We start from the raw sequence: 25,671 nt of genomic DNA on the forward strand, positions 1-25,671 counted from the left end.
TGAAACATACAGGTAAGCTCAAAGCAATAATAGATGCCAGAAGTATTTAACATTCCAGTACTCCTCTGCTGGTTACATTGACCTGTGTGCACATGTGTGAGTGGGTACAAGGAAGAGTAAGAGACAGGGAGCAAAAATCAGACTTGGCCAGCATAAGAGTGGTAGAAATACTAACACTCTTTCCAGTAATGTCTAGACAGTCTTCAAGACTTTCGGAAGTCTTCAGGCACCACCCTTGTGTTAAAGTGAGATCACATCTGTCTTTAAATGATTACTTATATGGCTTACAAATTCAGGATTCCAAGGTAATCTGTTTCCCTGATGCTGTGGCTAGCTGCTCAAGGCTCACCCACCATACAAGAGATTAAGCCAAGATTAACTGCTCGTGCCACAGTTGTCCACAGAATCACAAAACATTTGGGAACGATCTCTCATTTTTACATGAAAAGGAAGCAACCAAGATTTCAGATGACTGAGCATAAACAAATAGGACAAACTCCAATGCACACATGCAGCTGTACACGAGAAAATAAGCCTAATACTTGTTGTCTGGCTTTGGCCATGAAGCAACAATTACGTGCTTGAGCCTCGCAAAACAGACCATGATGTTAAACTCAGCCTGTGCAACACATCCCACTTAGTAACATTTCTGTCTCGCTGCAGGTTACCGGCCACCAAGCATATCAAGAGGGAGAAGAGCCACAAACCACAGCAGCTAACTGTGCAGCACGCTCCCCGGCCACATAGCACATCTGGGCAACCAAGTGGCAACAATGCCGAACAGAAAGTTACTTCTGCCCTTCCACTTGCTTGGTGGAGTCTCACTTCTCAGTTTCTCATTAGATGAAAATTCAGCACAGGGAAAAAGGAAGGAAAAAGAATCCTTGCTAAACTAAGGGAAGTGAAGCAACACATGGGAACTGAAAGGCAGACTGCTACACGACTGCTTACAGCCTTAAACCCTAGAGAAGGTCATCGTCTCAGTACCAATCAGCTAGTTATCTTGTATATCCAAGTGGACGGAACAGCTTGCAACATAGCTCTTATCCCCATGCAAGAACATAAACCTTGACTCAACTCCACACTTAAGAAGAAGAAAAAGAAGTATTTTCAAAGAAAACAGAAGGATTAACTGTGTGTGGTATAAGCATGGGGAGGAGAAACCAAGATGGGAGTAATTTCTTATTTGAAATAAGAAATAGTCAACAGTTATTAGGCACAGAATCACTGACCAGTGCAGATAAAATAGCTCTCCTAGCACCCATTTAATCCTCTAAATTGTAACTTTGCATTACCCATCCTAGGGAAGATCTCCTTCGAAAGAGAATCTTGCAGCTTTGCTTGCCTTTAAGATACTGCCTTTGGTTACATACTTCCTGCGCTGCAGCGATCTCTTTCTCTGAGCTTCCCATAGCATTACTGCAATTCTACCTTTTGTTGTGGTCAGGGGAAGTACATGCCCTTCTTTTGTCTCCCTATTTATTTTCAAAGAACTAAGTTTTACTCCAAGCTACATATTCAGCTTCATTCCAAGTATTACACTGCCTCTGAAGGCGTACAGCAAGCCTTAGCAACCTCTACTTCCACTTATTGAAACAAAAAACAGAAGTTCAGGTTAACAAAAGCCAAAGAACAATGCCATTTGGAAGGAAGTTCCTCATCACTGGGCATGGATCCTCAGACTTGCAAGTGTTTTCTTTTTTTTTTTTTCCAGAAGTTTCCAGATATGAAGAGACAACAGGCTTCTTTAGAGATTGCTACTAACTTCCTTTGCACAGTTTCAACCACTAAGCAAGTATTAGCAAGCAAGGCCACTTTCAGGTGGCACACAAACACTGGTGCCCCCCTTCTATACACACGCAGAGCTGCTTCGGGAAAGTTGCTTGCTCTCATTACAAAATCAAATAGCAAACACAGAACAATTTACCCCATCAGTACGTACGCCACAGCAAAGCTAAGCTCTGTCCTTGCCATTACTAGCACTCCAATATTAGCTGTGTATTTACTCTCCATTTACACGAGCCACAAACACCTGATTTTCGCTGATGTCATTACTGCTCCACCCAAATATTTCACCGTTGACCGAACACAAAAGGTGCTTTTTAAGTTGTTTCCTACAACTCCAGCTTCCCAGCTGCTGCTCACCTCCACGCTCCACTGCGTCCTCCCTCAACAAAGAGGACTGGTGTCCCACGGCTGTGCAACCAAAGACACGAACCAGAGAGGTTGACACGCATCATGGTTGCCACACGCCATGTTGCTGGGCCCTGGCAGACCTGACACCTACGGGAGCAGTTTAGTGCTGCTCCAAGATGCTCTGGCTACATCTGGAGAGCGATGACCGACTCTTTGCCTTTTGCAAGTACTCGACACGCTTGAACACACTGCCCAACACACGCTGGACGTTTTGCTTTTGACCTGGAAGGAGAAGGAGCAAATTCCCGCATTCGTGCAGAAAACACACATGGCACCAGCTTGAGAAATAGCAGCTAAGCCAGAGGAGGTGGGTTTTAAACCGAGCTGCTTTCTCGGCCGGCTGGGGAACAGCCAAATAGCTCGCAGCTCTCAGGACGGCCCTTCGCGTTAACAGCCCACCGCCGACAAGCAGGAGAGGCGTTTAAAGAGCGGGAGCGACTCTACCCAGCCTCAGGGCAGCGCGGTACCCCGGGTGGAGCTCTCCCCGCTCCGGGGCCTTCCCGACGGGCGCGGCCAGCCCCTCGCCCAGGCACCCTCCGCTCTCCGTCCGCGGGGAATCGGCCGTGCCACAGGGCCGAGCCGCCCCGCTCCCCAGCGCGAAGGACGGCGGATCGGCGCCCGCCGCCGCCGCCGGCTCCCCCGCCTCGCCTCGTCCGCGAGGACAGCTCCCCCGCCACCCCCCACACCCGCCCGGGCCACGGGAGCGGCCCCAGGGGGGCAAACGGCGGCCGCCCCTCACTCACCGGCAGCCAACGAGGCGGCGGCGGCCAGCAGGCAGGCCGAGAGCGGCAGCCGCGCGGCTACAACAGCCGCCGAACGCCCCGCGGTACCTCCGGCCGCTGCCATTTTCCTGCTGCCACCTCCCCGCGCCCCCATTGTCCACCCCCGGCCGCCGGCCCGCCTCCTCGCGCCTCGCGGCCCTCTTCCCTGGCCGGGATAGGGCCCCGACGCTGTCACTCGCACACACCTCCCGCGGCCCGCTCGTCCCCGCCCCGCTTCTTCTCAATGATTGGTCAAGACGCCGATCCGTCAAACGTCGACGCCCAATCCAGGATGGAAGCTCGCCGTCCCGCCTCCCGAGCCGGGCACGTGATCTGCTCTCCCCGCCTCACCGGGCGGTGCCGCGAGGGCGTCGCTCCCGACGCGGTGCGGGCGCGGGGCCGGGTCTGCTGGGAGCTCTCGGGTGCGCGCCGGGTGGCGTCCGGGCAGCTGTGCGCCCAGCGGCGAAAAGCCGTGGAAGGAGCCGTGCGGCACGCAGCAGCGCTCTGTTTGATGGCAGCGCGGCGGCGTCCGGGCGCTGCCTCCCGGTCCGCTGGAGGAGGGTGGTCGGGGTGAGACCCTGCCGGCTGGCAGAGCCGCCTTGGCACGCGTTCCCTGCAGCGCGGGCTGCTTCCGCGGCCATACTGGCTGCCAGCAGGGTAACCGCGTATGCCTTTTAACCTGAAAATTCCAGTTGTATGTTAATGAGGTTGCACACGCTCCAACCCAGATCACGAGACTATTGCTCACCGCACACGTGAGGCTTCCCTGGCCTAAAACACAGGCGCGGGGCTCCTGCTCTGCTCTGTGCCTGCGTGCACCTTCCTGCAGGCGCTGAGGGAGGAGGCCCCAGCACGGTGCTGGCAGCAGGGCCACGGCTCTCCTGGGGTTTAAATGTCGTAGCTTGTGCCTTCATAATACGTGCCCTGGGGAGAGCTCTGGAGTGTGTTCCTCAGCTAACCGTTGTGGAAGTTCTCTAGAAAGCCAGGGCGGGTTATAGCTCTGCTCAGTGGCCGAAGGTACAAAGGTAACGCCTGCTATTTTGCTGTGTTGTCCCACAGCGTCAGAGGTGGATGTTGGTGGTATGGCAGTAGAGGTAGAACCTGCCCACCAATATCCCATTCCATGTTGTTGCCGCGGGACAGATGGCAGCAGAGGGGCAGTCTGACAGAATGGCGTCTGTCATGGGAGTATGTGTGGAGCAAAGGGGTGTCACTGAATTCCTCCATGGGGAAAAAGAAATGATGCCCGTGGACATCATTTGTGCCAAAAATGAGCCATGGACGTGGACTGCTGAATGTTTCTGGAGACCAAACAGTGGATGTGAGCGCAGTGAAAGATGGAGTGCGTGGGCAACGTTTTCCTAGCAACTATGCCAGCATAGCAGCTGTAAAACGGTGGGTCAGATTTTTACGAGCAAGGCATGCAGGCTCTTGTTCACTGCTGGCGAATGTGCATAGCTAATGGCAGCGACTATGTTGAAAAGCAGCTTTTGTAGCTGAGAGTTTGCTCTATCAATTAGTGTTATTGTGCTCTTTGTATTTGTCGTAGCTTCCATGGAAATAAATAGGAGGCATTACTTCCAGAGCGACCTACGTAGCCTGGTTTGGCCAGGTGAAGCCACGCGATGACCCAGCTCAGCAAGCAGCAGCACTGCTGGTCAGCAGAGGGCACAGGGGAGGGCACCAGGTCCGCTTAGCACAAACCTTTTTTACATCACGGTGACTGAATTAGTGTCTTCTGCTGCTTTCTGAAGACTTGGCACCGCCCCCAACAGCCGCCAGCCAACGGCCACTGCAACAAGCCAAGCTATGCGGGCAGGGCGCCTTCGGCCAGCCGTTCGTCTCGAGCGACGGAAAACCGCCTCTCGCGCTGGCTCGTTGGTCTAGGGGTATGATTCTCGCTTAGGGTGCGAGAGGTCCCGGGTTCAAATCCCGGACGAGCCCAAGTTTTTTTTTCTTCTTCTTTTTTTTCGTTTATCTTCGCCTCCTTGCCGTCCCACCCCCACCTACGCGTGCATCGCACAGCGGCCGCCACCGCGCAAAACAGAGGGACGAGCGACGCGCTGCTGCGTTCTAAGAGCAGGATTAGCGTGAGAAAATGGCGAGGAAAAGGACCCCTTCTTCCCCTTGCCATCCCTCCACACCCCCCCCGCGAGCCCGGTTCCCTTGCACCGCCCCTTCGATCCCCAAGGCCTCCCCTCACCGCCGGCATCTCCCCCGTCCGCATCCCTCTGAGCCCCGCAAACTCTCTCCGCTCTATCAATCCGCCGCGGGACGGCCAAGACGACAAAAACGCTCCGAAGCGCCACACGGCGGCAAAAACAGGAGGAGTTGTCCCCTCCGTTTACCGAGGGCTCGTCCGGGATTTGAACCCGGGACCTCTCGCACCCGAAGCGAGAATCATACCCCTAGACCAACGAGCCGCTCTCTGTTAGGTTTTCCCCAGCTGAATACTTGACTCATGTCCTCCTCCTCCCGCCTTCAACCATGTCCTATGCTAGCGCTCTCGTCCCCTGTCCCCGTTCTCCCTTCAGAGTGCCTCTGATTCCACCCGCCCTTTGCCCACGCCGCTTCTCCGCCGAGCTGCGGCACCTGCTACGGCTTCTACTCCCTCACAGTGAACCTGGCCGAGCTGAGGGCTTGAAGCCGGGCGAGCTCATTCTCAGCGAAGGGAGGGAGCTCCTCCCCCCAGATAGCCGTGGTTTAACCCTGCCGGCAGCTGCCAGGGTGTTGGTATCTCCTCCCGCGGGCGGGCAGAGTGGCTGACTGAATGACCGACAGGCGGGGCTTTCCTCTGTCACCACCTGCTCCTGTTTGCCTATTCTCGTCCTTACCTTTGCTTTTGTACGCGCTTGCCTCCGTGATCTGCCAGACCTCTGTGGGTGCGAGGGGCTCCGCTCAGCGTACAGCCCCAAGCCTACATTTATCTCATCCAAACGCTCTGAGCCTACCCCAGGGGGACGGAAGACAACACCGCCATTTGTGGGCCCAAGCTGGCGTGTCCTGGCAGCACGGACACGGCTACGTACCTACCTGCAGTCTGCTTTTGCAGTGCTGTAGTACTGGCCAAAGAGTTTCTTCCAGAATTGCTCTCGCTCGGCCTGTAGAAGGGGTGAGCGTGAGGTTTGTGGTGCGGCCTGCGCTCATGTTGCCCTCTACTTCAGGCTCCTACGTTGACCCGTGAGGAAACGCACACGTTTTGTTTTGGTTTTATTCCACCGTTTATTTCTTCTGTTTCTCCCTCAGATTTCCACTCCCTTGCTCGGGACACACATGCTCATTCTCTAAACAGGCACACATGAATTGATATATACAGTCAGGCACAGTCACTCACAGGTGGGACGCTGCTGAGAGAGGAAACAGGATGTGAACAGTGAACAGAATGATTGCAGCCTGCCCTGGAATACAAGCTTTTACAAACACCTTAAAGTAGGTCCAAAGGCCACAATACTCTGCAACATGGCTCAAGAGGATGAGGGGGTCACGTTTGCCAACAAGCCTGTTCTGTGTACCAGGGCTAACGCGGCTGGCTCTTGACAGATAACCCCTCAGTGCTCACACTTGAGGAAAAGAAAGGCAGGGCATAGAGGCATTTCTTCCTTTGTGATTTTAGAGTTGGTGAACAGAAAGGGGCCATCCCTTCAAGCCCTGGGTTTTGTAACTGTGCTATGCTTCAGAGCCAGAGCCCAGTACAGGAAGGATGTGGGCTGTGTTGTGTTAAATCCTTGTGCCTGCCCGTAGGACAGGGACAGCATGAACCTCTGACTCTGCTCAGCTTAATATTTCCCAGGAGGAGCTTTGTGACGGACAGAGAGGAGCTGCCTGGCTCTGCCTTTGGTCTCTGTAGCTGTGTCCATGTTGCTGAACCCCAGGTGGCTGCCGCAGATGCAAGCACTGGCACTGCACTGCTCATGGCACTGACAGCCACCTCATGGTCCAGCTCAGCTTTGGGCAGCCCTGCCCGGCTGTTCCCAGGGCAGCCTGCTGCAGAGGGGCTGCACCTAAGCAGACATGAGCCCAATGGCCCTGAGCCACAGCAGCATTTTATTCAGTAATACGATCACAGCTTCAAGCACTACTGACAGGAAACCAGTCAGGTACGGGCCTGTTTCCTTTCCCTGCGTAACTTATTTCATGTTCTCTAGATGTAAAAGCTTTTTTAACTGAACAAATGTTAGTCCCATATCTTAGCTATTACAACAAGAGTGAGTAGAAATCTAGTAAAATGCCAATCCTACATACTTCCAAGGGACTGGCTATCTGTCCTGCACCAAATCATATGCAGTCAGGCCAAATGATTTGAAATGACTCAGCCACCTAAGACCTCCTCTTTGACTCACAGAAGATTAACAGGCAGTTTCTAGTAAGTCGGGATGCTTTCCGTCAGAGGTGTCACTGCGTAGTTTCAAAAGAGAATCAAAAAGCAGAGGCTGGAAGTTAAAAGGACTGATGGACAGGTGGCCCTTCTAAATCAGGACTGGGCCACAGTGTTGGGTAGGAGAACTTGCCGTGTTGACCTTCACAGCACATCTTTTCTGTGCCTCATGTCTGTTCGTTGTTACTTTCCACCAGCACTAAAATCACTCCAGAGTTGAAGTACACAAAAAGTGCCCACCAACCATGACTGGATGTTTCACAGATCAGCCAGCTCAGCCCCCACTTCAAAGGCATTTTATGCTTTATGAACAATTTCCTAAGAGATTTTTCCATATTCAGGATTCACATTGTCTGCATTAACATATATGGAGAAAATACACTCTTTTTTTTTTTTTCTTTCCCTACTATTAAAACATTATTTACTGTAATTTGAAAACCCGAGATATTTCAAAAGAAGCTACTGAAAAGGCACCATAGACATATGTATGTAACTGATGAACTTCACCTAAGACCAATGCAGGGGAGAATAAAATGACATTCTGGAGCTCAGCAGGAATAAGGAACAGAGGGCCCAGGAGTGGTGGGTGGCTGCCAGGTCCAGGACAGCACGTAGCAAGCAGGTCTCTCAGTCTCCAGTTACCACCTTGGGATGTCAGCCAACACCTCAGGTTTGTACTCCCAAGTGATTGTAAGGCAGTCTCTTGTTCTGACTGTCACAAAATATGATGGTGCAAAGCAGAGAGCCGGGGAGCAGCCACTCAGCTCTGGGATCAGTCTGGACCTCGGGGGATATCTGTACTCTGCTCCTCTCCTGCCACTGAAGGTTTTCCAGTAGCTTCCACCTTGATTAAGTTAGATGGCTCCTATTCACACATCATCTCCTGTGTCCTGGGTGGGTACGTCCTTTGGAGAAGGAAAAAGTAAGAAAATGGTGAAAAATAATGATAGGTCTAAGTAAATACATGAGGAATCTGTGACTTGGGGTACTTTGGTGGTTTCCATGCTAGACTGCCTCTTTCAGTCGGTCCTTGCCCAAGCAAGGATACATTTGAAAAGAGGACAGGCTGAGGGGAAAGGAGATGTTTCCTCACATCTCTGTGGCTACGTAGTCAGTGGCTGGAGAACAAGGAAGAAGCTATATGGAACAAGCTCTGCTTTGGTCAGTGGAAATACTCTTCTATTTCAAGTGGTGGAGGCTCACAGAGGCTGCTTGCAGGGCTGATCATGAAACTGATATGAGTGTATACACTATTTTTGTTGGCATAGCTAACAGGCTAACAAGGTATATATCTATAAATACCATGTATGTATATGTATGCATGTATCTATACAATGTGTGCACACAACAATAAATATATATATATGTAGGGAGGTATGCAGAAATAGTACATACAAGGTAGAGTTAGTATATGCATGGTTTCTACTTGCAAACTGCTTTCAAAACAGCAGTTAGGTAGCGTGCCTGGCATCAAAGAGCCTCTTCCATTGTACTGCAGCCAGAATTGTTTGTTCTGTCTTGGCCTCTTTTATCCCTTCTTTCTGTAGCACCAGCCTGGAGGACCGGTTGTTTTAAATGTGCTGCTTGAAGACTCTGCAGAGCTTTGATACTCTTGAGGTGTGGGAAGCAGCATAAACATTGGCATGTTCTGCCACACTTGGCATTTTTATTAGTAAGCAAAATCTTCTGGTATTTTAGGAGCTATTCTCATTCTGACAATACTTACCTAATGTGCATCACGGCTACTCTGTGCCCTGGTCCTGCACGGGTGGTTTTAAAGGCTCACTGGCAGTCTCTAAACCCACTGCCTCTTGCAGCAGTTGAGGTGCCAGTGGTGTTTCCGCAGTGTCTGACATTCTTCGTGTGACTGTGCTCTCACTGGTCTCTTTTTCTTCACCTTCTTCCTTCTCTTTGTCTCCCTTCTCCTGTTCACAGGCACCACCTTCCTCCTCTTTTTCCTGAGAAGCCTCACACACCTTATCTTCCTTGTCTTCAGAGGGTGACTGGGTTGAGTTCTCCTCTCCTGGAGCACCACAACGCACCTCCTCCTCCTCCTTTTCTGTATCTCCTGCATTACTCTTGCAAGGAGTCACTTCTTCCGCCTGCTTTTCCTCTTTTTCTTCGTTTTCTGATCTGCTGGATCCTCTCCTCGATGGGGGCTTCTCATCCGACGCCGTCTGTTTCTTTATTTCTTTGTTCCCTGTTTCTGCTTCCTCCGTCTTGCCCTTATGCCCAAATACCTCGTCCCCATCTTCCTTGGTACCATTTTCTGGAGAGGGAATGATGTTCCCTAAATCTTCCCCGTCTCCATAGTCAGACAGAGATCTTCGGAACTTCCTGGAGGGAGGCCTACGCTTTATTGATCCCCGCGTCCGCACCTTGAAGGCAGGAAAAGCAGACATTGAAGCAGTCACAGAACAGTACTGGAAAGCAGGAAAGCACAGTAGAGAGAAATGATGGGGGAAACTTGATTGCTGCGCTGGTTTTCCTGCTCTGCTACTGAGAGGTAGGGTGGAAGAACTACCTGTTGCTGAAAGAGTACTTTATAGGATAAGCAGCTCCCCAAAGTATAACCTCCTTTCCCTCTATAGAGCTGATGCTGAAGATCACTGTCCCACTGTTAACTATGAGTCTGTCCAAGTTAGACTCTAAATCAAAGAAGCTGATTTCATGGTGCAGATGTTGCTGACATTGGTTGGTTCAGCCTCTTCAACTTTTGGCAGTTTGGTGGCTGAGGAAGGAGTCTGCGCTCCAGAGGAAGCTGGTGAATGCAGGTTACAGTTCCTCATTTAAGTGCCGTGGGACACCTGGGCAGACTGTCAGGGCTCCACAAACAGCACCTTAGCTACCTTTGACACTTGCTTTGGCATGACTTTGGCACGTGGCACCATCTCCTCGTGGTGCTCCCTGCCCAGCTATCAGCCACCCAGTTACTGCTGAGCTGAAATAATCGAATCCTTCCACCTTACCCCTTCTCTATAGCCACGGGGCCATGAAAGCTGCTGGAGCCACTGGCCCACAAAACCCTATGGACCGGTAGGTAGAGAGAAGACTCACAGAACAACACCAAAAGCTGTTTCAAACTCAGCACTTAGATCTGACTTGGCTACAAAGGCACGCTATTACGGCAGGAGTGAGGGCTAAAGCCTCCCCTTCCTCCTCAGCTGCAAGCAACAGACAAGCTTTATCCTGCTGTGGTGGAGACCTAGAGCACACCCTACCTTGTTATAGCATTGCAGCTGAGTGCCTTCTGGGGGTTTATCAAAGCTGACCGGCGTCTCACTTGCTTCACTGGACTGCGGCTGGATCCCTGGGCTGCTGGGCGTTGAGGGAGGGGTGCTGAACGGAGAAACCATGACTTTCAGACCAGGGCTTTTGGGAGATGCTCCCGGCAGCAGAGCTGCTGGCGCAAAAGCCAGATTGGCCTGCAAAGAAAAATCCCCGTCACTGCTGTGGGTGACACCCGTGTGTAATACATGCATTAACCACGTGGAGGAACCCTTGCTCACACCACGGGGCCACCGCGTCTCAGCTGTCATAGCCCACATACCTTCTGGTTATGGGTCTCTCCTGGTGACACTGTCAACAAACAAGTCCGGGCAGAGGAGTTATGACTGGACATTTGCCCTTCCCCAACAGCTGGATCTCAAGATGAGTTCTTTTGTCATCCTAAGGACTTTGGGGATTTTCCAATGACCCAGCCAAGCCAGCACAGTGTACAGTGGCTGAGCCAAGGTATCAACAAGCAGTCAGCAATCACATTGAGATTTAAACCATCCCTGCTTGTGCCCAAGCAGACCTCACATTTTCAAGGTCGGTCTGCAGGTCTTCTGAATGATCTGTGCAGCCATGAGGAGAGAGAAGGCCATAGAAAGAAACAAGGTTGTGATTAACCGTGGCAAAGCACCTCGTGCTAGCCTGCCATTAAAAAGTTCTCCAGGCAAATGTCCTTGGGTGCATTAAGAGGGACACTGCTATGAATAGGCTTGCCTTGTGTCAGGGCGCTCAGGAGGCATTATGTTCAGAAGTCATGCATGCTGCCAGGAGTGGCAGCTGGCAACGGTAGGACACCATGTCTATGGGCTATTGAGTGTTGAGCTGTCCTCAGTGGCATGAATCAGGTGCCACCAAGAGACAAAAAGGAGGGGAAGCACAGGCTGCTTGTGTGTAATTCAGGGAATCGAGGCAAGGAAAGAACAGAACTTCTGGGCAGTCTTAGGGGAGTGCCAGAGACCCAAGGGCACTGTCCACTCACAGGACTTTTCCTGTCTTTGCTCCAGGTCAACTCCCTGAGACATGCAAGTGATTTAAACTGCTGTGGAGAAAGAGCTGGAGGAAACTTCAGCCACAGCTTTCCTCCCCTTTTTTATGAACTGCTTTTAAAGTGATGCTGTATATGCCACAGATCCAGAACAGTGATCCTGTGCCCCACACTGACCTACCAATGCCCATGTCCAAGGACAGTGTTACTGACTGTGGTTACCCATTAGTAGACCTGCTCTGCCCTCCTTGCTTATGCATCATGGGACCAGGCCCTTGCTGGTGAGGCCACTGCCTTTCCTATCTAGCTGTCACCCTCAGCTCCTGGATCCTCTTTCTTTGTGACTCCTCTGCAAGGGAAGTGGCTCTGACAAATGCCAAGCAGTTTTAATTTGCCGGGGCAGCCCTGTGGGCTCTCCCAGGACCTACCTGTAGCTTTTCAATCATGGGCGAGCTTTTCACCTTGACCTTGGGAATGGGACAAGCATTTGGAGATGGCTTCTGCAAAACAGAATGAAAACATGAAAAGATCACATTAAAGTAGGTAAGAAAAAGGAAGTGCAGAAAAGATACAAAACTTAGAAGAGATGAAAGTGCTTGTAGGGAAGCAAATGAAGCCTCATATAAGGCGTTCACACAAAAGTTTGCCACCTTTTTTCCTCACCACACTCCCCTTTCGTTTTCTAGATATCTTAGGGTCTACATGCATGCATCGTTCTTTTGGGAGAAAAGGTGATCGTCCTTTGGCTGAAGTGTCTGAGTTAGGTGCTGCTACGTGGCTTTCAGTTGAGTATCTAACCTATGATACAGTTTCCCCCTGCACGAGGATTGGACAGATTAAAATTCTACCTCTCAAAGGGTACAGGGCCTTGATGTTGGTAAAACATTACAAACTGTAATGGTAAAGACTTTCTGCCACTACTCAACTAACAGTTACAGGGTACCCAGTTCGTTTGGAAAGGAAAAGTCTAAATGGCCATAACGGTTGAGCTATGAAAGGCTCAAAACTGAGAAAGGGAGAGTATTTCTTTGAGAAAGAATGTATTACTGTTTTCAGATCCAAAGGAAAAGGAAGGAATGTAAGACTTTAAAGTTTGTGTTTTTCTGGCATGGAGGAAACGAGAGCCTGTAGCTACCAGAAAAGAATGTTCAAGAACCATTTCCTTAAGGGCAAGCAATGATGTGAAATTTGGTGAATAAACCTCACACTTTGATATTAGAGAAAGACAGAAGTAACTGGAAAAGGCTTGAATATGAACTTGGGTGAGTAGCACCAGCTTCTTTGGACCGTACTGGGATCTGCTCCTTCAAGGGTGCTGTTATGGAGGACACCTCAAGACAATATTCTGCAGGCATTGCTGAAATAAACCCTGTTCAATCCAGATTAATTATTCACTTTTTCTGAAGAGCAGAACTGTTATGCCACTATATTTGAACCTTTAGTGTTCATATGAAGCTAAAAAAAAAATAAGATGTTCCCTGTGCTAAATGGTGTTCAAATGAAATAAATGATAGCAGTTCCTGCTGTTAAACAATTCAAAGGTGCTAACTGTGGATCTGTCAGTGCAGTAAGGTTAAAAGCAAAAGCAGTAGAAATGGGATGTGTCTGTGTGTTACCAGAATTGGAAGCAACGTGCTGCTAATTCTGAGTCAGTGCCTGTGTGGAAGCATGGGAAGGTTTGATGGTGCATGACCGATGTCTTCTGCTGCACAGCTTGATCACTGTGCTACCTGCAAGCTCATGTCTCATGAGGAAACAGACTGCAGAGAAGAGATTCTTTGTCCTGGGGTTAAATTGATAACTCACTTGCCCATTGTTCTGGCTTGTCTCAGTTTTGTTGGAATACAGTGGAAGGGAGCATGGTGGTTTCCTCCGAGTTGGCTTATGTGGTGGCACCTGAGAGAAGAAAGCAACCAACTCAGCAGAAGGAACATTAGTTTGCTGTTGTTTGGTTAAGTGAAATTCAAGCACAAGACAGCATGCTCTGTAAGTGACCTGCTTGGATGGCAGGGCCCAGTTTACCTGAAGGAAATTTCCAAAGGCACCACATGACGTTAATATATGGATACGTGACCAGCATGCTAGGCTCACAGCATCTCAAGCCCAATCCTAGTATTGGAAAAGTAGGCTAGATCTCTTTTCACAGCACGAACCGTGAGACTGTTAGTTTTGTGCAAAGGATACTCTTCTAAGCTGTGAAGGGTGGAGAAGCCTTCCCAGAAGCTTCATCTTCAAAGTGCCCTGCGGGACAACCCCTCCCCCACACACACAATGGAATAACTTGGCATTATTCTCTTTCCTGTCTTATTACCAGGACTTGTTCTTAAAGAATCTCAGCTCGCTACCTGGTTCATGATCTTACTAATTTTTGGGCAACTTGGTGGATATTCCTTAATATCCACAGTATAACATGGGGATAATTTTGCTACTTCCTAACAGGCAGGCATGTGAAAAAAAAATGGATTATGGCACATGCTCTTTATGGAACTGGATGTCTTGGAGGACAAGCGGAGTTGATTTCAATTAACTGCTGGTGGTATTACACTCAGCCACGGCAATGCTGCATCTCTAAGAAGACAAAAGCAGTCCTGCCCTTCTGCTTACATCACACCAGGAAGCAGTAATACCCAGTTTTATTGAAACCCTACCATTCTGCAACCAAACAATGCTGTGTTGTGCCACAGTGATGGTCAGAGGTTCACTGGCTGATAGGTTCCTCGTTGCTGGCATGGGTCAAGCAAGGGTTAAGGACCATCCAGGCAGCCATTAATCTGAAGCCAGCCTGAGAAAGCTGTGGGGAAGTGACAGGCAGCTTGGAGAGAAAAGACAGGAAACTTTGTCCTCCTCAGTCCCTGGAGAAAATGAGTTTTTCCCTCACTGTGAGGCCCCTCTACCCTGCCTGGGCTTGGGAACAGCAGAGGTCTGCAGATAACATACAGAAGGTCTGGGAACTTTCTGGCTTCCGAAGGGTGTAGGACTTGGTGCAATTAAACCCCATACCTTAAAAAGAGGAAATGACTATAATGGGATGGATGGAATAGCGTACTGGTGACTGGAAGAAAAAAAAAAATAGTGGTTGGGGAGAGATTGGCTATTCCCAGCCTGGGGCCCAGCTGGATGAGTGTTAACCTCTGATAAAAAGTGGCACTCCAGCCCCACACAACAGAGGTCACAGTGCATCCTGCCAAAGACATGATGCGTTACAAGGGAGGATGCCCTTAGGTCCAGCCTGGGACAAAACTGAAATCAGCTGAGCAAAAAAAAAGCAAACAGTTCAGTTTTAAAGGAGTTTTAAACCTATTGACTGGAGAGGGTTTGTCAGTAGATATTTACACTTCTAAAAAAGTGTGTAGTGATACAGGGGGCTCTCCTAAAATGTCAGAATACATTCATAAACACTTTGATTTTCCTTTCTTCCTAAGAAAGGTATTCAAGTGTTCTGCTTACCTGGTGAAAGACACCTTGTGAGTTGAATGCTTGGCACAGTGGGCTTTCAGTAAAATAAAGCCTCAGCATGACAGAGATACGCACAGAGTCTGAAATGTTGTTACTGCAAAGAGCTAACTAAGGCAATTAAGGAGATAACTTTCAGTCTCAGAAACATATAGAAGGAAGCACTTGAAGGAAACTTTCTTCTTTTATGAGCAAGGTGCTAGTGACCTGCCACTGGCTTCTACTCTACGTAACCTATTGTTTGCCACCTTCTTTCATGGTTCAAAATTAGCTGCTTTATTATTCATTGCTACCCGCAGCCCACAAAAGCCAGCCTACACAGTACATGCATTGCTGCCTGCTACTGTTAGGGATACGTGCATATCATATAGAGCATCTCAGAGCATCTCAGTTACAGTGTGAACACGTGGCTCTGCCAAAAAAATCATGCACAAATCGGCAATGCACCAAAGATAGTGTCATAGCTTGCATTGCACTTATGAGACAAAGCCTCTTAGGAGATTCAAAATCAAGGTGGATTTATGCACCGAGGCTCTAACTTCTACAGGCAGAAGCAAGTGCCTCATTTCCCACTTCATTACCTGCTTGTGGCTGCAAAGCTCCTTACCTCTTTTCCAGTGATACTGGCTGCTTGCTCTTTGAATTTCCCTGCTAGCTGAGCCACTGATGGTGATCCTGACTTGTCCACCTCCGAATTGGTCTCTGTTGGCCTGTTCTGACAAATCAGAAACAGTATGCTATGAGCAAAGGCTGGGAAAAACAAGCAGGCTAGAGAGGAGCTTGCTTGTGTGTTACAAAGTTCAAGAGTAAGCAACGACTTAAAGCAGAATTTCTCACATCTGGCATCGATCATCCAGTCTGAGAGCAGAAGTTATTGGAATACAGGACATAGCAGTACATTCAAATATCCAAGGTAGTCAATAGAATCACATAAAATTAATAATTCATATACTTTTTCATCCCTGGCTGAAGGTTCTATACTCAGTATTTTTCATGTTCCCTCTCTTTGCCTAGCAGTGAACTGATGGAATTGAGTGATAAATGACGTTCCCATTCACTTCTCATCCCTCCCACCCATTTTTGCTGCCCCAGTGACAAGTGCCCTTCTTTTCCAATGGTTCTGTTATGACAAGCCGTTCTTCTGCCCCTGCAGCAAGCTAGCATCTGCCTACAGATGACGTCTGACAACAGGGGTTGTCCCTGTGCTGTTCTGCCTTCCATGGCAATGAAAGAATCAGGTGCGTGGGTGGGAGGGAGGAAATACCAGTGCTGAGGGAAGCTTCCCCTCTCCTGGGCCAGAGCAGGCTGAGAAGTGGGAGGATTGTTTGAGACTGGATGGTGCAGCTCTTCCCGCAGCAAACAGCCCTGCTCATCCCACATTTACCTCATTTTCTTTGCTATGTGTGTATCAAGAAAGGACAGGAGAAAGCCTTGAAATCAAAGCTCATGAAAGATAACTTTTGTTCTTTGTCTTCAATATCTGATGCAGTGAAAACCAAACCAGAGGAACTGTGATTATCTGGCCAACAATGCTTGTTTTGTTGGTAACTGAGACCTCAGAACTACAAACCAGGCTGTGAACCAACGGAAAGGAACCTCCACTCCCTATACCACCGCTATTAATGCATGACCAGTGCAATGCTTCTTGTCCTTCACACTCTACACATTTCTCAGTCAGAAAGTACACCAAAGGCTGTAGTTCGAGGAATACATTTCTGTTTCTCCGAAGGTGCTCTTCCTTCTCCCTTCATGCTGCTCTGCCTGGAAGGAACTGGCTGGTTAGTTAATGTAACCACTCCTTCAGTATCAATGGAGTTAAAGGCCCCCAGAACACCAAGCTGGCACACACATGGGCTGTTTCTTCTGGCCAAAGGACCTTTCCCCTTCTCAGAGAGTGGTAGCTCCCAATAAATGCCGTCCTACTTCTCCCAGCCCCACATGCCCCCAGTAGATGCTGCTGTTCTGTTTCCAGGATCCTCACACTATCTTTCCTCTTAAAATCTTCCCATACACTTCTGACCAGCTTTCTCGCATCCACCCACAAAAGCCATTTCAAGCTCGGTCTTCTCAGTGAGCTTCTGGCGCCTCTTCCCTCCATCTTCTCTGCCTTCATTAGAGTCATTAGAGGCAGAGGAAGTGGCAGAGAAGGGGTAAGGAAGGACCAGTGAAGTAAGCAGATGGGGAGGACAATGTGCAGCACAGAACAACGATGTCTGGGCTCAGTGGGAAGGCAGAGCCCTTTCCAGAGTTCCACGCTGTTCAGGAAGGGCTGCCTGGAAATAGGAGGGTAAGAAGGATGAAGCCGGAGAAAGGAGAAAGAATCCAGGTGCTTGACTCAGCCTGAATCAGGGCTGAGGCTGAGGAGATGCAGGTGCCAGAAGTTTGTGTGGGAGGGCTGCCTCCCCTATAGTCTCTTTTCTTCTCAAACTTGTGCTTCTTTCACAGACCTCTGCCTTCACCCAGAACAGGCAGTGCATTTCCTGTTGGCCTCCTTGACCTCTTGTGTTGGGGTTGTTGCGTGGCTGTTTTTGTTAAACCTGTTGCTCTCCAGTCTGAAAACGCCGCTCCTTTTCTCTATATTTGATCAGAGCTGTACAGCTGGAGAGATTCTGTGCATTTCGTGTTTTGCTGGTAGCATTGCAGCACAGCTCTCCAGCACATGGAGCCTGAGTCCGGCACACAGGAAGCAGTGAGCATGCCATTCTAAGATTAGAACAAGTAGCCCACGGGCTGTGTCCTCCCGAAACTGCCAGCTGCAGGCTCTCCAATTACGCTATGCCTTTTGCAATAGGAAAAGTCCTTTCTCAGATCCTTTCTGGCAACTGAACTGCTGTCCTCTGTCCAGTTTTTTTTCTACAGGGCTGTTTTTTGTTTTGTTTTGCTTTTTTTTTCCCCAGCTGGAAAAAGCTGTATGTCTCCTAGTCGAGGAGGTTCACCATACCGGGACACTTGGATGCGGAAAATTCCCTCCCTCACAGGGGAAGGAAAGTGCTCTCCCGCTGACATCCAGGGGCTGCCTGTGCACTACAAGGAAGGGGGAAGCCTTGTCTTCTCACCCTCCCTGCAGAGCTGGCACCAGCCATTGGCTTCCTCCACCACTGAGACATGGCTGCTTGGTGCTGGCTCTCTCCTGACCCAGGGTATTAGTGCATTCTCTCCCATTCTTAGTGTTTTTCCCCATTCGGTGACACAGTCGGCCAACTTTCTGAATGATGATGAGGAGCAGTTCTGCTCTTCTTTTGCAAAAACAGCAGAATTATTCAGACTTGAATTTTGCACCTGTCAGAAATGTGGTCTGCCTGCATGGACTAAAAGCGGTGAGCCAGGGCACAAGACTTACTCCATCAGCCATTTGGTGGCCGCTATTCTGAGGTCCTTCACTCTTCCATAAAAATAAGTATCTAAGCATCACATATTCTGAAAGATTTCAGACTGAGAGGCAAAACAGGAATTAAATTGCACCATCGGTGTGAGCATGACACTGTCTGCAAAAGAGGAAGTGCAACCAACAAGTTCTATGTGAAGGGTCTCACTTTCCTCTTCCAAATAAGTTTATAAATTTGAGCAAATTTGAAAATGTTTTTTTCTTTTTTTTTTTCCAATCCCATCTCATTGCTTTTGAGACTGAACCCAGCCCCTCTAGCTGTGCTACAGAAGAAAGTTCTGCCTTTATTCGTGGGATAAGTACAATTTCAGCAACTCAGGCTTCCCACCAAAGCTTCTCCTTCCTTTGAAAGAGTCCTTTTCCTTTGGAGTCATTGCCTCTGATGTGAGAGCAAAATGTGCTGCCTGCCTTTCCTTGATTCTGCAGATGGCTTGAAGAGGCACCACCATTTTTAGCAGAGATGTATGCCTCTACTTCTCTCACAGGCTGTCTGGTAGACACACCATCAGGTCCTGCAGAAGTATCCCACACCATCCCCGCTGTGTCTCTTCAAGGTGCAGTCCTGACTGCACTGGCAGGCTAATATGGCAGAAGGTGCTAAGGACAAAAGAAGTCTAGAGGCCACAGTTTCCTGTCTGTACCATTTGTGTACTCACAAAGAACTTTTCTTAAAGGTCATGGATGTAAGCTACAGGTGGGAGGTATCACTACTAATAATAAATTCCTTATGAAATCAAAATTATGAAGAGTCCTGGGAAAAACTGGAAAGCCCAGAGGTAGCTTTGGGGATGAATTTGAACATCCTGCTGGGATTGGTTCAAAACTGGCTCCCCCCACCCCCCAGGCATCTGCAACTGAAAGCTGTCCTGACCCCATGTCATGGGTTGGTACCCTGCAAGTTTGGGCGCTGGCTGTGATAGGTGACTGCAGTGCTAGTCAGAAGGGGGACCAGTAGATGTTGAAAGCAGACACTGAGGGAGGAGCTCCAGTTTGGATTTGTGCATCTGCTTTGGCTGGTGAAAAGAGCAAATGTGTATTAGTTGCCATACAGTGAAGTGTTCAGGCTTAAGCAGCACCTGCATACTGGCCGCGTACCAGCAGAGATGTGTCCTCCGCTGTGCCAGGAGTCCTCTGAAGTGCCTGCTTTTGTAGTTACAATACTTTGGCTGCATGGAACACCTTTTAACTGCAAGGGCGGGTGACTTCACAGCACCTTGCAAGACTGGAGTGTTTTGTGGCTGTGAACCCAGCTACTGCTTACATGACTGTTTGCAGCAGCCCTGTGTACTTTCCCACTCTTGTCCTCATGCAGCTGCATCTAGACTTGGTTTTGAGGCCCAGCCCTGTCCTCTGCATCCCTCCCCTACTTTGAAGGGGCTCCCTGCTTCACAGGAGCTATTCCCCACAGGCAGTCCTCACACCAGGCCATCATGCCTGCTGCCTTCTCATACCCTGCACTTGCACAAGCTCTGCACAGCTCCCCCCTGACTCCCATGGAGTTTTTCATTGCTGCACTATCTACTGGAGAAAAAGCAAATGTGGCAAAAACAATGATGAACATAGTGGCAGACACAAAATAGCGTAAGAGGCCCAGGGCCGGTGTCTTGCTCTCGGAAACAGGATCCAGAAATCAGAGATCTTCAGCAGGCAGCGCTTCACCATGAGAAACCCAGTGGTCAGTTAGCTAGGTGAAATGCAGAGAGCGTCAGCACTTTTGGGGTGCCATTTCATGAAATCCTGGTTTGGACAAAGAGCTCATGTTTCTGACTGCTCTTTTCTCCCTTGACCTTTCCTTCCCCCTCCCTCATGCCAGTGTGTTTGTAGGGATGTGCTGTAAACTGGATCACTGAAATGATCTGGGCTAAAAATACTTCCCTTAACTCTTTACCAGGTTATTTTTAACCCCAGTCATTTCAGTAACAGCATCGGTGGCACAGCCCAACAAGGGAGCAGACTGCAGCCGAGGGGCCAGACCTCACCACTGCTCACTTGGCCAGAGTCTGAGGAAGGGCCTTCTTGATGTGTCCTCCTGCTCAGAGGGTGATATGATTTTCTTCACAGCCCTCCCACCCACTGCTAACCCAGGTACCTGGCTCTAAGAAGCATGCTTTTGTTAGTACAGCAGCGAGGGCATATTTTGAACTTCTCTCTCTACCCACAGTGCTGTTTTGAGCAGCTCCTGTTCTCACCCTTCCTCAGCTCTGCTGATGAAATTGCCTGCAGGACTGTACCGTAAACCAAGTCAGGGATGTAATTCTGACTACAAATAAGCCAACTAAAAAAAGAAGATTGTTTTTAATTCAGGTTCACCATGCCACCCAACGGAAAGGAACGCTGGCATAGCAGAGGGCCAGTGTGGGCACAGGGAGTGCTGAGGCCTACAGTGTGGCACAGGAAGAGCAGCTCCACACCTATAGCACCTACACAGCCAAGGGAGGGATGGGGAAGGTGTCTGGGGATGGGAATCTGCTTAGGTCAAAGCTCCTGCCAAAATAAACATTGCTACACTCTGCTGGGGTTCAGTAAGAAATACTGGGAAATGATGCTATGGTTTCCTTTGAAATTAAAGTGAATGCAGGAGAAACCAGAGCCTTGCACAGGCTCCTCTTCCCCACCTGACCCTGCAAAGCAGCCCTCTCAAGGCAGACTCGTGCCTTCTGCTCACAGCTTTCCCAGACACCACATGTACCCATCTCAATTTTCAGTATGGTAGCTGCAGGATTTAAAGAGCGAACCATTCAGAGACCTTGTCTTCAGGGGGAAGCTTACACCATGTACCCTGGGGTCACTATCTCAGCTTGCACAAGGAGCAATACAACCTTCATCTGATAGAAGCGCCTTGGTTTTTTTTTCAGCGTAACTGAACTCCTTCACAATCTGCTGCCTCAAGAGAGCAAGAGAGCCATTCTCAAATGTCTCAGGTACCCGTTTCTGATACAGAAGACAACATTTTGAGAGTTATGTGCTATGCTGTAGCAAGGCATGTGCCCCCTGGCGGGGCTCCCCTGGGGGTGGTCATCTCTTGTCCGCATGGTGAGGTTATGCAACTTCCCTCTGGAAAGGATGTGCAGATGGATGTGCAATTCCCCTGTGCAGATGGGGTTTTCTGAATCAGAGACATCCTACTTTCTTGCACATCAAGCAGCAGAGAAGTGCTGACCACATCATCTCCTCCCATGATGCCCCATGAAGAAATGGGGTGTCCATATCTTCAAGAAGGAGCTAATCTCTTCTCCCTGGACAATCTTTTATTGGACTTGTGGAAAAATGTTGTATTTAATATAAGTCCCTGCATATTCACGAAGCACAACACATAAGGTACCGTGCTGGTCTATCTGGAGAGAATATGAACTTCCTGAAGGGAGGCTGTCGTGAGTTGGGAGTCAGCCTCTTCTCTTGTGTGATGAGGAGTAGTGGGAATGGCCTCAAGTTGCACCAGGGAAGGTTCAGGCTGGATGTTAGGAAATACTGCTTTTCTGAAAGAGTGGTCAGGTGCTGGAATGGGCTTTCACGGGGAGGTGGTGGAGTCACCGACCCTGGAGGTGTTCAAGGAACGTTTAGACGTTGTGTTGAGGGACGTGGTTTAGTGAGAACTATTGGTGGTAGGCAGACAGTAGGACTGGATGATCCTGTAAGTCTTTTCCAACCCTGGTGATTCTGTGATTCTGCACAGGAGAACACATTGTGAATGCTCTTTATTACCAGCCAAAGGTGTGGGTGTGACCAGCCCTAGGTGGTTAAAAGCCACAGTAATATTCAATATTGATGCAAAAGATAATAATACCATGTCTGTATGAAGTGAACTGATAAAACTTTCACTTAGGAGGATCCCTGGATTACCTGTTCTGAGGGTAAGTGTCCAAAGAGGCCAACATATCAAACCATTAGTTTCTACCTTTAGGTTCATTTACTGATCAAAGAAGAGAATCTAAAGAAACTTGAATGGATCCCTGGGTGTAAGTCTTAGCCTTAAAGCAGAAAATAATGCAGAATATACAAGTTTTGGTTCACTTGGGCACGTCTGCCTCTCTTTTAGTCTTGTTCAATGGCAGGAACTAGGTAACTGAATTTTTGTTTTCAACCTCTTCTAATAGGCACCAGTTATTTCAACTCTTGTGTAAGTGCAGGTAAGATTAGACAGCTAGTAAGAAACTCCTCTTTAAATGAACTTTAAAAAGCTCAAGAAGAGGTTTTAATTACAACTGGACCCAAATTACCCATGGATAAATCTAATATATAGTCTTTAGTTTCATTCAAAGCCATCTCTCTGCATTTTCTACTGAGATGAATCCTGGTTCGGATCCGCATGCCAACATAATTTAAACTGTTTATCTGTGTCCATGTGAGCACCACAGTGGCATCAAGATTCTTTTGAAAGGGGAACATTGTTAGGACTGCAAAAGGAGAAATAAGTGAGAAGGGCAGGTTTAGAACACAAACTCCCCCAAAGGAGCAAACTGAAAGGCAAGAGGATGGGAAAATAACTGAGTCACAGCATGAGGAACCAGGCTGCAAAATTTGCTAGACTCCAGACACAATCTGAGCCTATTAATTCTTCTGGTGATCCATCAAAGTACCACTGAGGGCTGAACGTAGATTACCCAGGAAGTGGGAGGGCTCACACTTGTGTAGCCCATTTTTACATCCCTAGAAGGAAATCTCATGGTGATGGTTCCGACTGGAGCTCAGCAGTACGCCGGGCCCCTGGCTCAAGAAGCAACACATCCCAAGATGTAAGCCTTGAATAAACAAACCTCTTCTTGCTACACTGACCCCTCTTCACCCCAGCAAAGCATCTTTCTTCCCATCTCTTTCTCTACCCTTCTTCACAAATCATTCTCATTGGAGACTGTCCAACTCCCTGTTTCAGGAGGGATTTATGTGGTTTATTTATTCACTTGGCCTCTTATCTGGCAATGCTGCTGCTCCTCATCTGCTCATGGTAAATTTTAACTATTGGCAGAAGCCCCAGATAGAAGTGGCTGCAGCTGTGCCTGCTGTGATACCTTATAGCCAGTCCTGTCTGTCATTGTGTCGGTGTAGCTCCCTGTGATTCAGGTCCAAGGCTCCTACTTGTGTTTCCTACCATGCTTTATAGAACAGGAGCGACAGTAACCGTGCTGTGTTCCACCACAGCAAAAGCTGTAACGAGTACTGTGTGAACCACATCTCTGCAAACCTGCCATAGCAGAGCTTTATTGCAGTTATTTTCCAGGTGAAGATAGATCCCAAATACCTTGCAGTTCTGTCAAGGGCATCCTCTCTACTGGAAAAGAAATATTAATTTTCTACTTTTCTTTCTGTCATGCTTTCTTTCATAAGCCTTTATCAGAAGCTAAACACCTCGATTTCGCAAAATGTCAGGTATCTTCTTAAATCCTTCCTTCTGGTAAATTTTACAGTGAAAAGCAAGCTTCTTGCATGAGAGCAAATCACTGCAGCCTATCTCTTAAGTTTGCAAGTAAGTTAGCCACAGGAGTAACTCTGAGACGTACAACATCCCTCCTCAGAAATGGTACCCAGGTCAACACTTATCCCACCACAAATGACTGAACATAGGATGAGTGTGTGCCTGAACTCAACAGCAAGGCTGTTACATAGCCACAGTAATGGTGAGAAAGAAGACCTGACTATAACACGGAGCTGAATAGTATGAGGAATAGGGACTTCAAAGAAAGCTTGCATGTTGGTTTTTAGGAGAAAGGGCAGGAAAATCTTACTTTACAGGAAATATGTAAAAATATGTAAAATTTTTCCATGTTTGGGAAGAGTTTACTTTAGGGAAACATTTTTTTAGACTTGCAGCGGTCTGGGCTTAATTTTCTCCTCTAAGGGTTCCCTTGTGAACTGCTGCCATCTTGGCACTCAGGGTCAAGCACTGCACAAAGGGTAACAGGAGGATATTTCAGCTCAGTAATGATGAGCAGCCTTCCTCTAGAAGACAGCAAGCAGCTCCCAAATACAGTGCAGCTGTTTCAAAACTACAGGGACTCAGATCTGCCAGATTTAAAGGCTCATGTAAGGAAGACTAGTGAACTAGGCCAGACTAGACACTTGCTCAGGGTCCTTCTCTGGCACTTCTCTCCAGGTAACCTGGGATTGTCTAGAATTTCTGAAGATCAAAGCCAATGGTTACTGTAAATAAAAAAACACCCTGACTGCATTGGGTTACAGACATCACTAAGTAGGTAGCTGGAGCTAAATGATGTGTCTTAAGGGTATTCAAGTACAGGAGCAGATATGTTGTCCCCAGAAATGCTGTACCTGCTGCTATGAGCAGATCCAGCCAGTCTGGAGGGAGCTGGGAAGAAGAGAGCAGCCAGTGCCAGAGGAAACATCTGTAGACCCCAGGAAATTAGAAGTGGCAGATATACTATCTGCTTTCCACTCCGGAGAGTGACTAGAATGCAAATAAAATGAGATAAGGGTTATTTTAAACTAAACTACCCTCTAAGAAGTTCCCCCTTTGCTGTTGATTATAGCTCACAGAATAGTTTGGGTTGAAAGGGACCTTTAGGGTCACCTAGTTCCAACCCCCCTGCTATAGGCAGGGACACCTCCCTCTAGACCAGGTTGCTCAAAGCCCCATCCAGCCTGGCCTTGAATGCTTCCAGGGAGAGAACATCTACAGCCTCTCTGGGCAACCTGTTCCAGTGTCTCACTACCTTCACAGCAAATAATTTCTTCCTAATATAATTTCTTCCTAGTATCTAGTCTAAATCTACCATCTTCCAGTTTAAAAACCATTTCCCCTTGTCCTGTTGCTGCATGCCCTTATAAAAAGTCGCTCCCCAGCTTTCCTGTAGGCCCCTCCATGTACTGGAAGGCTTCTCTTTTCCAGGCTGAAGAGCCCCAGCTCTCTCAGCTTGTCCTCACAGGGGAGGTGCTCCAGCTCTCTGATCATCTTCATGGCCCTCCTCTGGACCTGCTCCAACAGCTCCATGTCCTTGTGCTGGAAGCCCCAGAAATGGACACAATACTCCAGGTGGGGTCTCACGAGAGCAGAGGGGCAGAACCACCTCCCTTAACCTGCTGATCATGTTTCTCTTGATGCAACCCAGGATACAGTTGGCCTTCTGGGCTGCAAGCGCACATTGCCAGCTCATGTTGAATATTCCATCAACCGACACTCCCAAATCCTTCTTCTCAGGGCTTCTCTCAAGACATTTGCCACCCAGCCTGTATCTGTGCTTGGGATTGCTCTGACCCAGGTGCAGGACCTTGCACTTGACCTTGCTTA

General features: G+C 48.7%; 2 protein-coding genes and 2 non-coding genes across 13 annotated transcripts in view; 1 reads left to right on the top strand and 3 right to left on the bottom strand.

The window, feature by feature from the left end:
- MPZL1 (myelin protein zero like 1) overlaps positions 1 to 3,083 on the bottom strand; it is a 37,491-nt gene extending 34,408 nt beyond the window's left edge. For all 4 annotated transcript variants that reach the window (XM_040664255.2, XM_416652.8, XM_046912778.1 and 1 more), the window contains exon 1: positions 2,940 to 3,083. In XM_040664255.2, the coding sequence (XP_040520189.1) occupies positions 2,940 to 3,072 (133 nt within the window). In that variant the 5' untranslated portion in view covers positions 3,073 to 3,083. The remainder of the gene's footprint in view (positions 1 to 2,939) is intronic.
- Positions 3,084 to 4,829: 1,746 nt separating this feature from the next.
- TRNAP-AGG lies at positions 4,830 to 4,901 on the top strand. Its single transcript has one exon. It is a non-coding gene; the product is annotated as a tRNA-Pro (tRNA).
- Positions 4,902 to 5,308: 407 nt separating this feature from the next.
- Positions 5,309 to 5,380, bottom strand: TRNAP-CGG. Its single transcript has one exon. It is a non-coding gene; the product is annotated as a tRNA-Pro (tRNA).
- A 779-nt stretch (positions 5,381 to 6,159) lies between these two features.
- Positions 6,160 to 25,671, bottom strand: part of RCSD1 (RCSD domain containing 1) — a 35,184-nt gene continuing 15,672 nt past the window's right edge. For 2 of the 7 annotated variants that reach the window (NM_001030789.2, XM_015296322.4), the window contains 6 exons: positions 15,654 to 15,761; positions 13,400 to 13,489; positions 12,022 to 12,093; positions 10,554 to 10,757; positions 9,059 to 9,710; positions 6,160 to 8,237 (listed from right to left, as the gene is read on the bottom strand). In NM_001030789.2, coding sequence (NP_001025960.2) covers positions 9,075 to 9,710; positions 10,554 to 10,757; positions 12,022 to 12,093; positions 13,400 to 13,489; positions 15,654 to 15,761 — 1,110 coding nt within the window. In that variant the 3' untranslated portion in view covers positions 6,160 to 8,237; positions 9,059 to 9,074. Of the gene's footprint in view, positions 8,238 to 9,058; positions 9,711 to 10,553; positions 10,758 to 10,882; positions 11,172 to 12,021; positions 12,094 to 13,399; positions 13,490 to 15,653; positions 15,762 to 25,671 lie in introns of those variants that run through there. The other 5 variants (XM_015296328.4, XM_025149388.3, XM_040698287.2 and 2 more) reach the window with 3 other exon arrangements.

The sequence above is a fragment of the Gallus gallus genome, chromosome 1 (assembly GCF_016699485.2).
Source record: "Gallus gallus isolate bGalGal1 chromosome 1, bGalGal1.mat.broiler.GRCg7b, whole genome shotgun sequence".
NCBI classification, from domain to species: domain Eukaryota; kingdom Metazoa; phylum Chordata; class Aves; order Galliformes; family Phasianidae; genus Gallus; species Gallus gallus.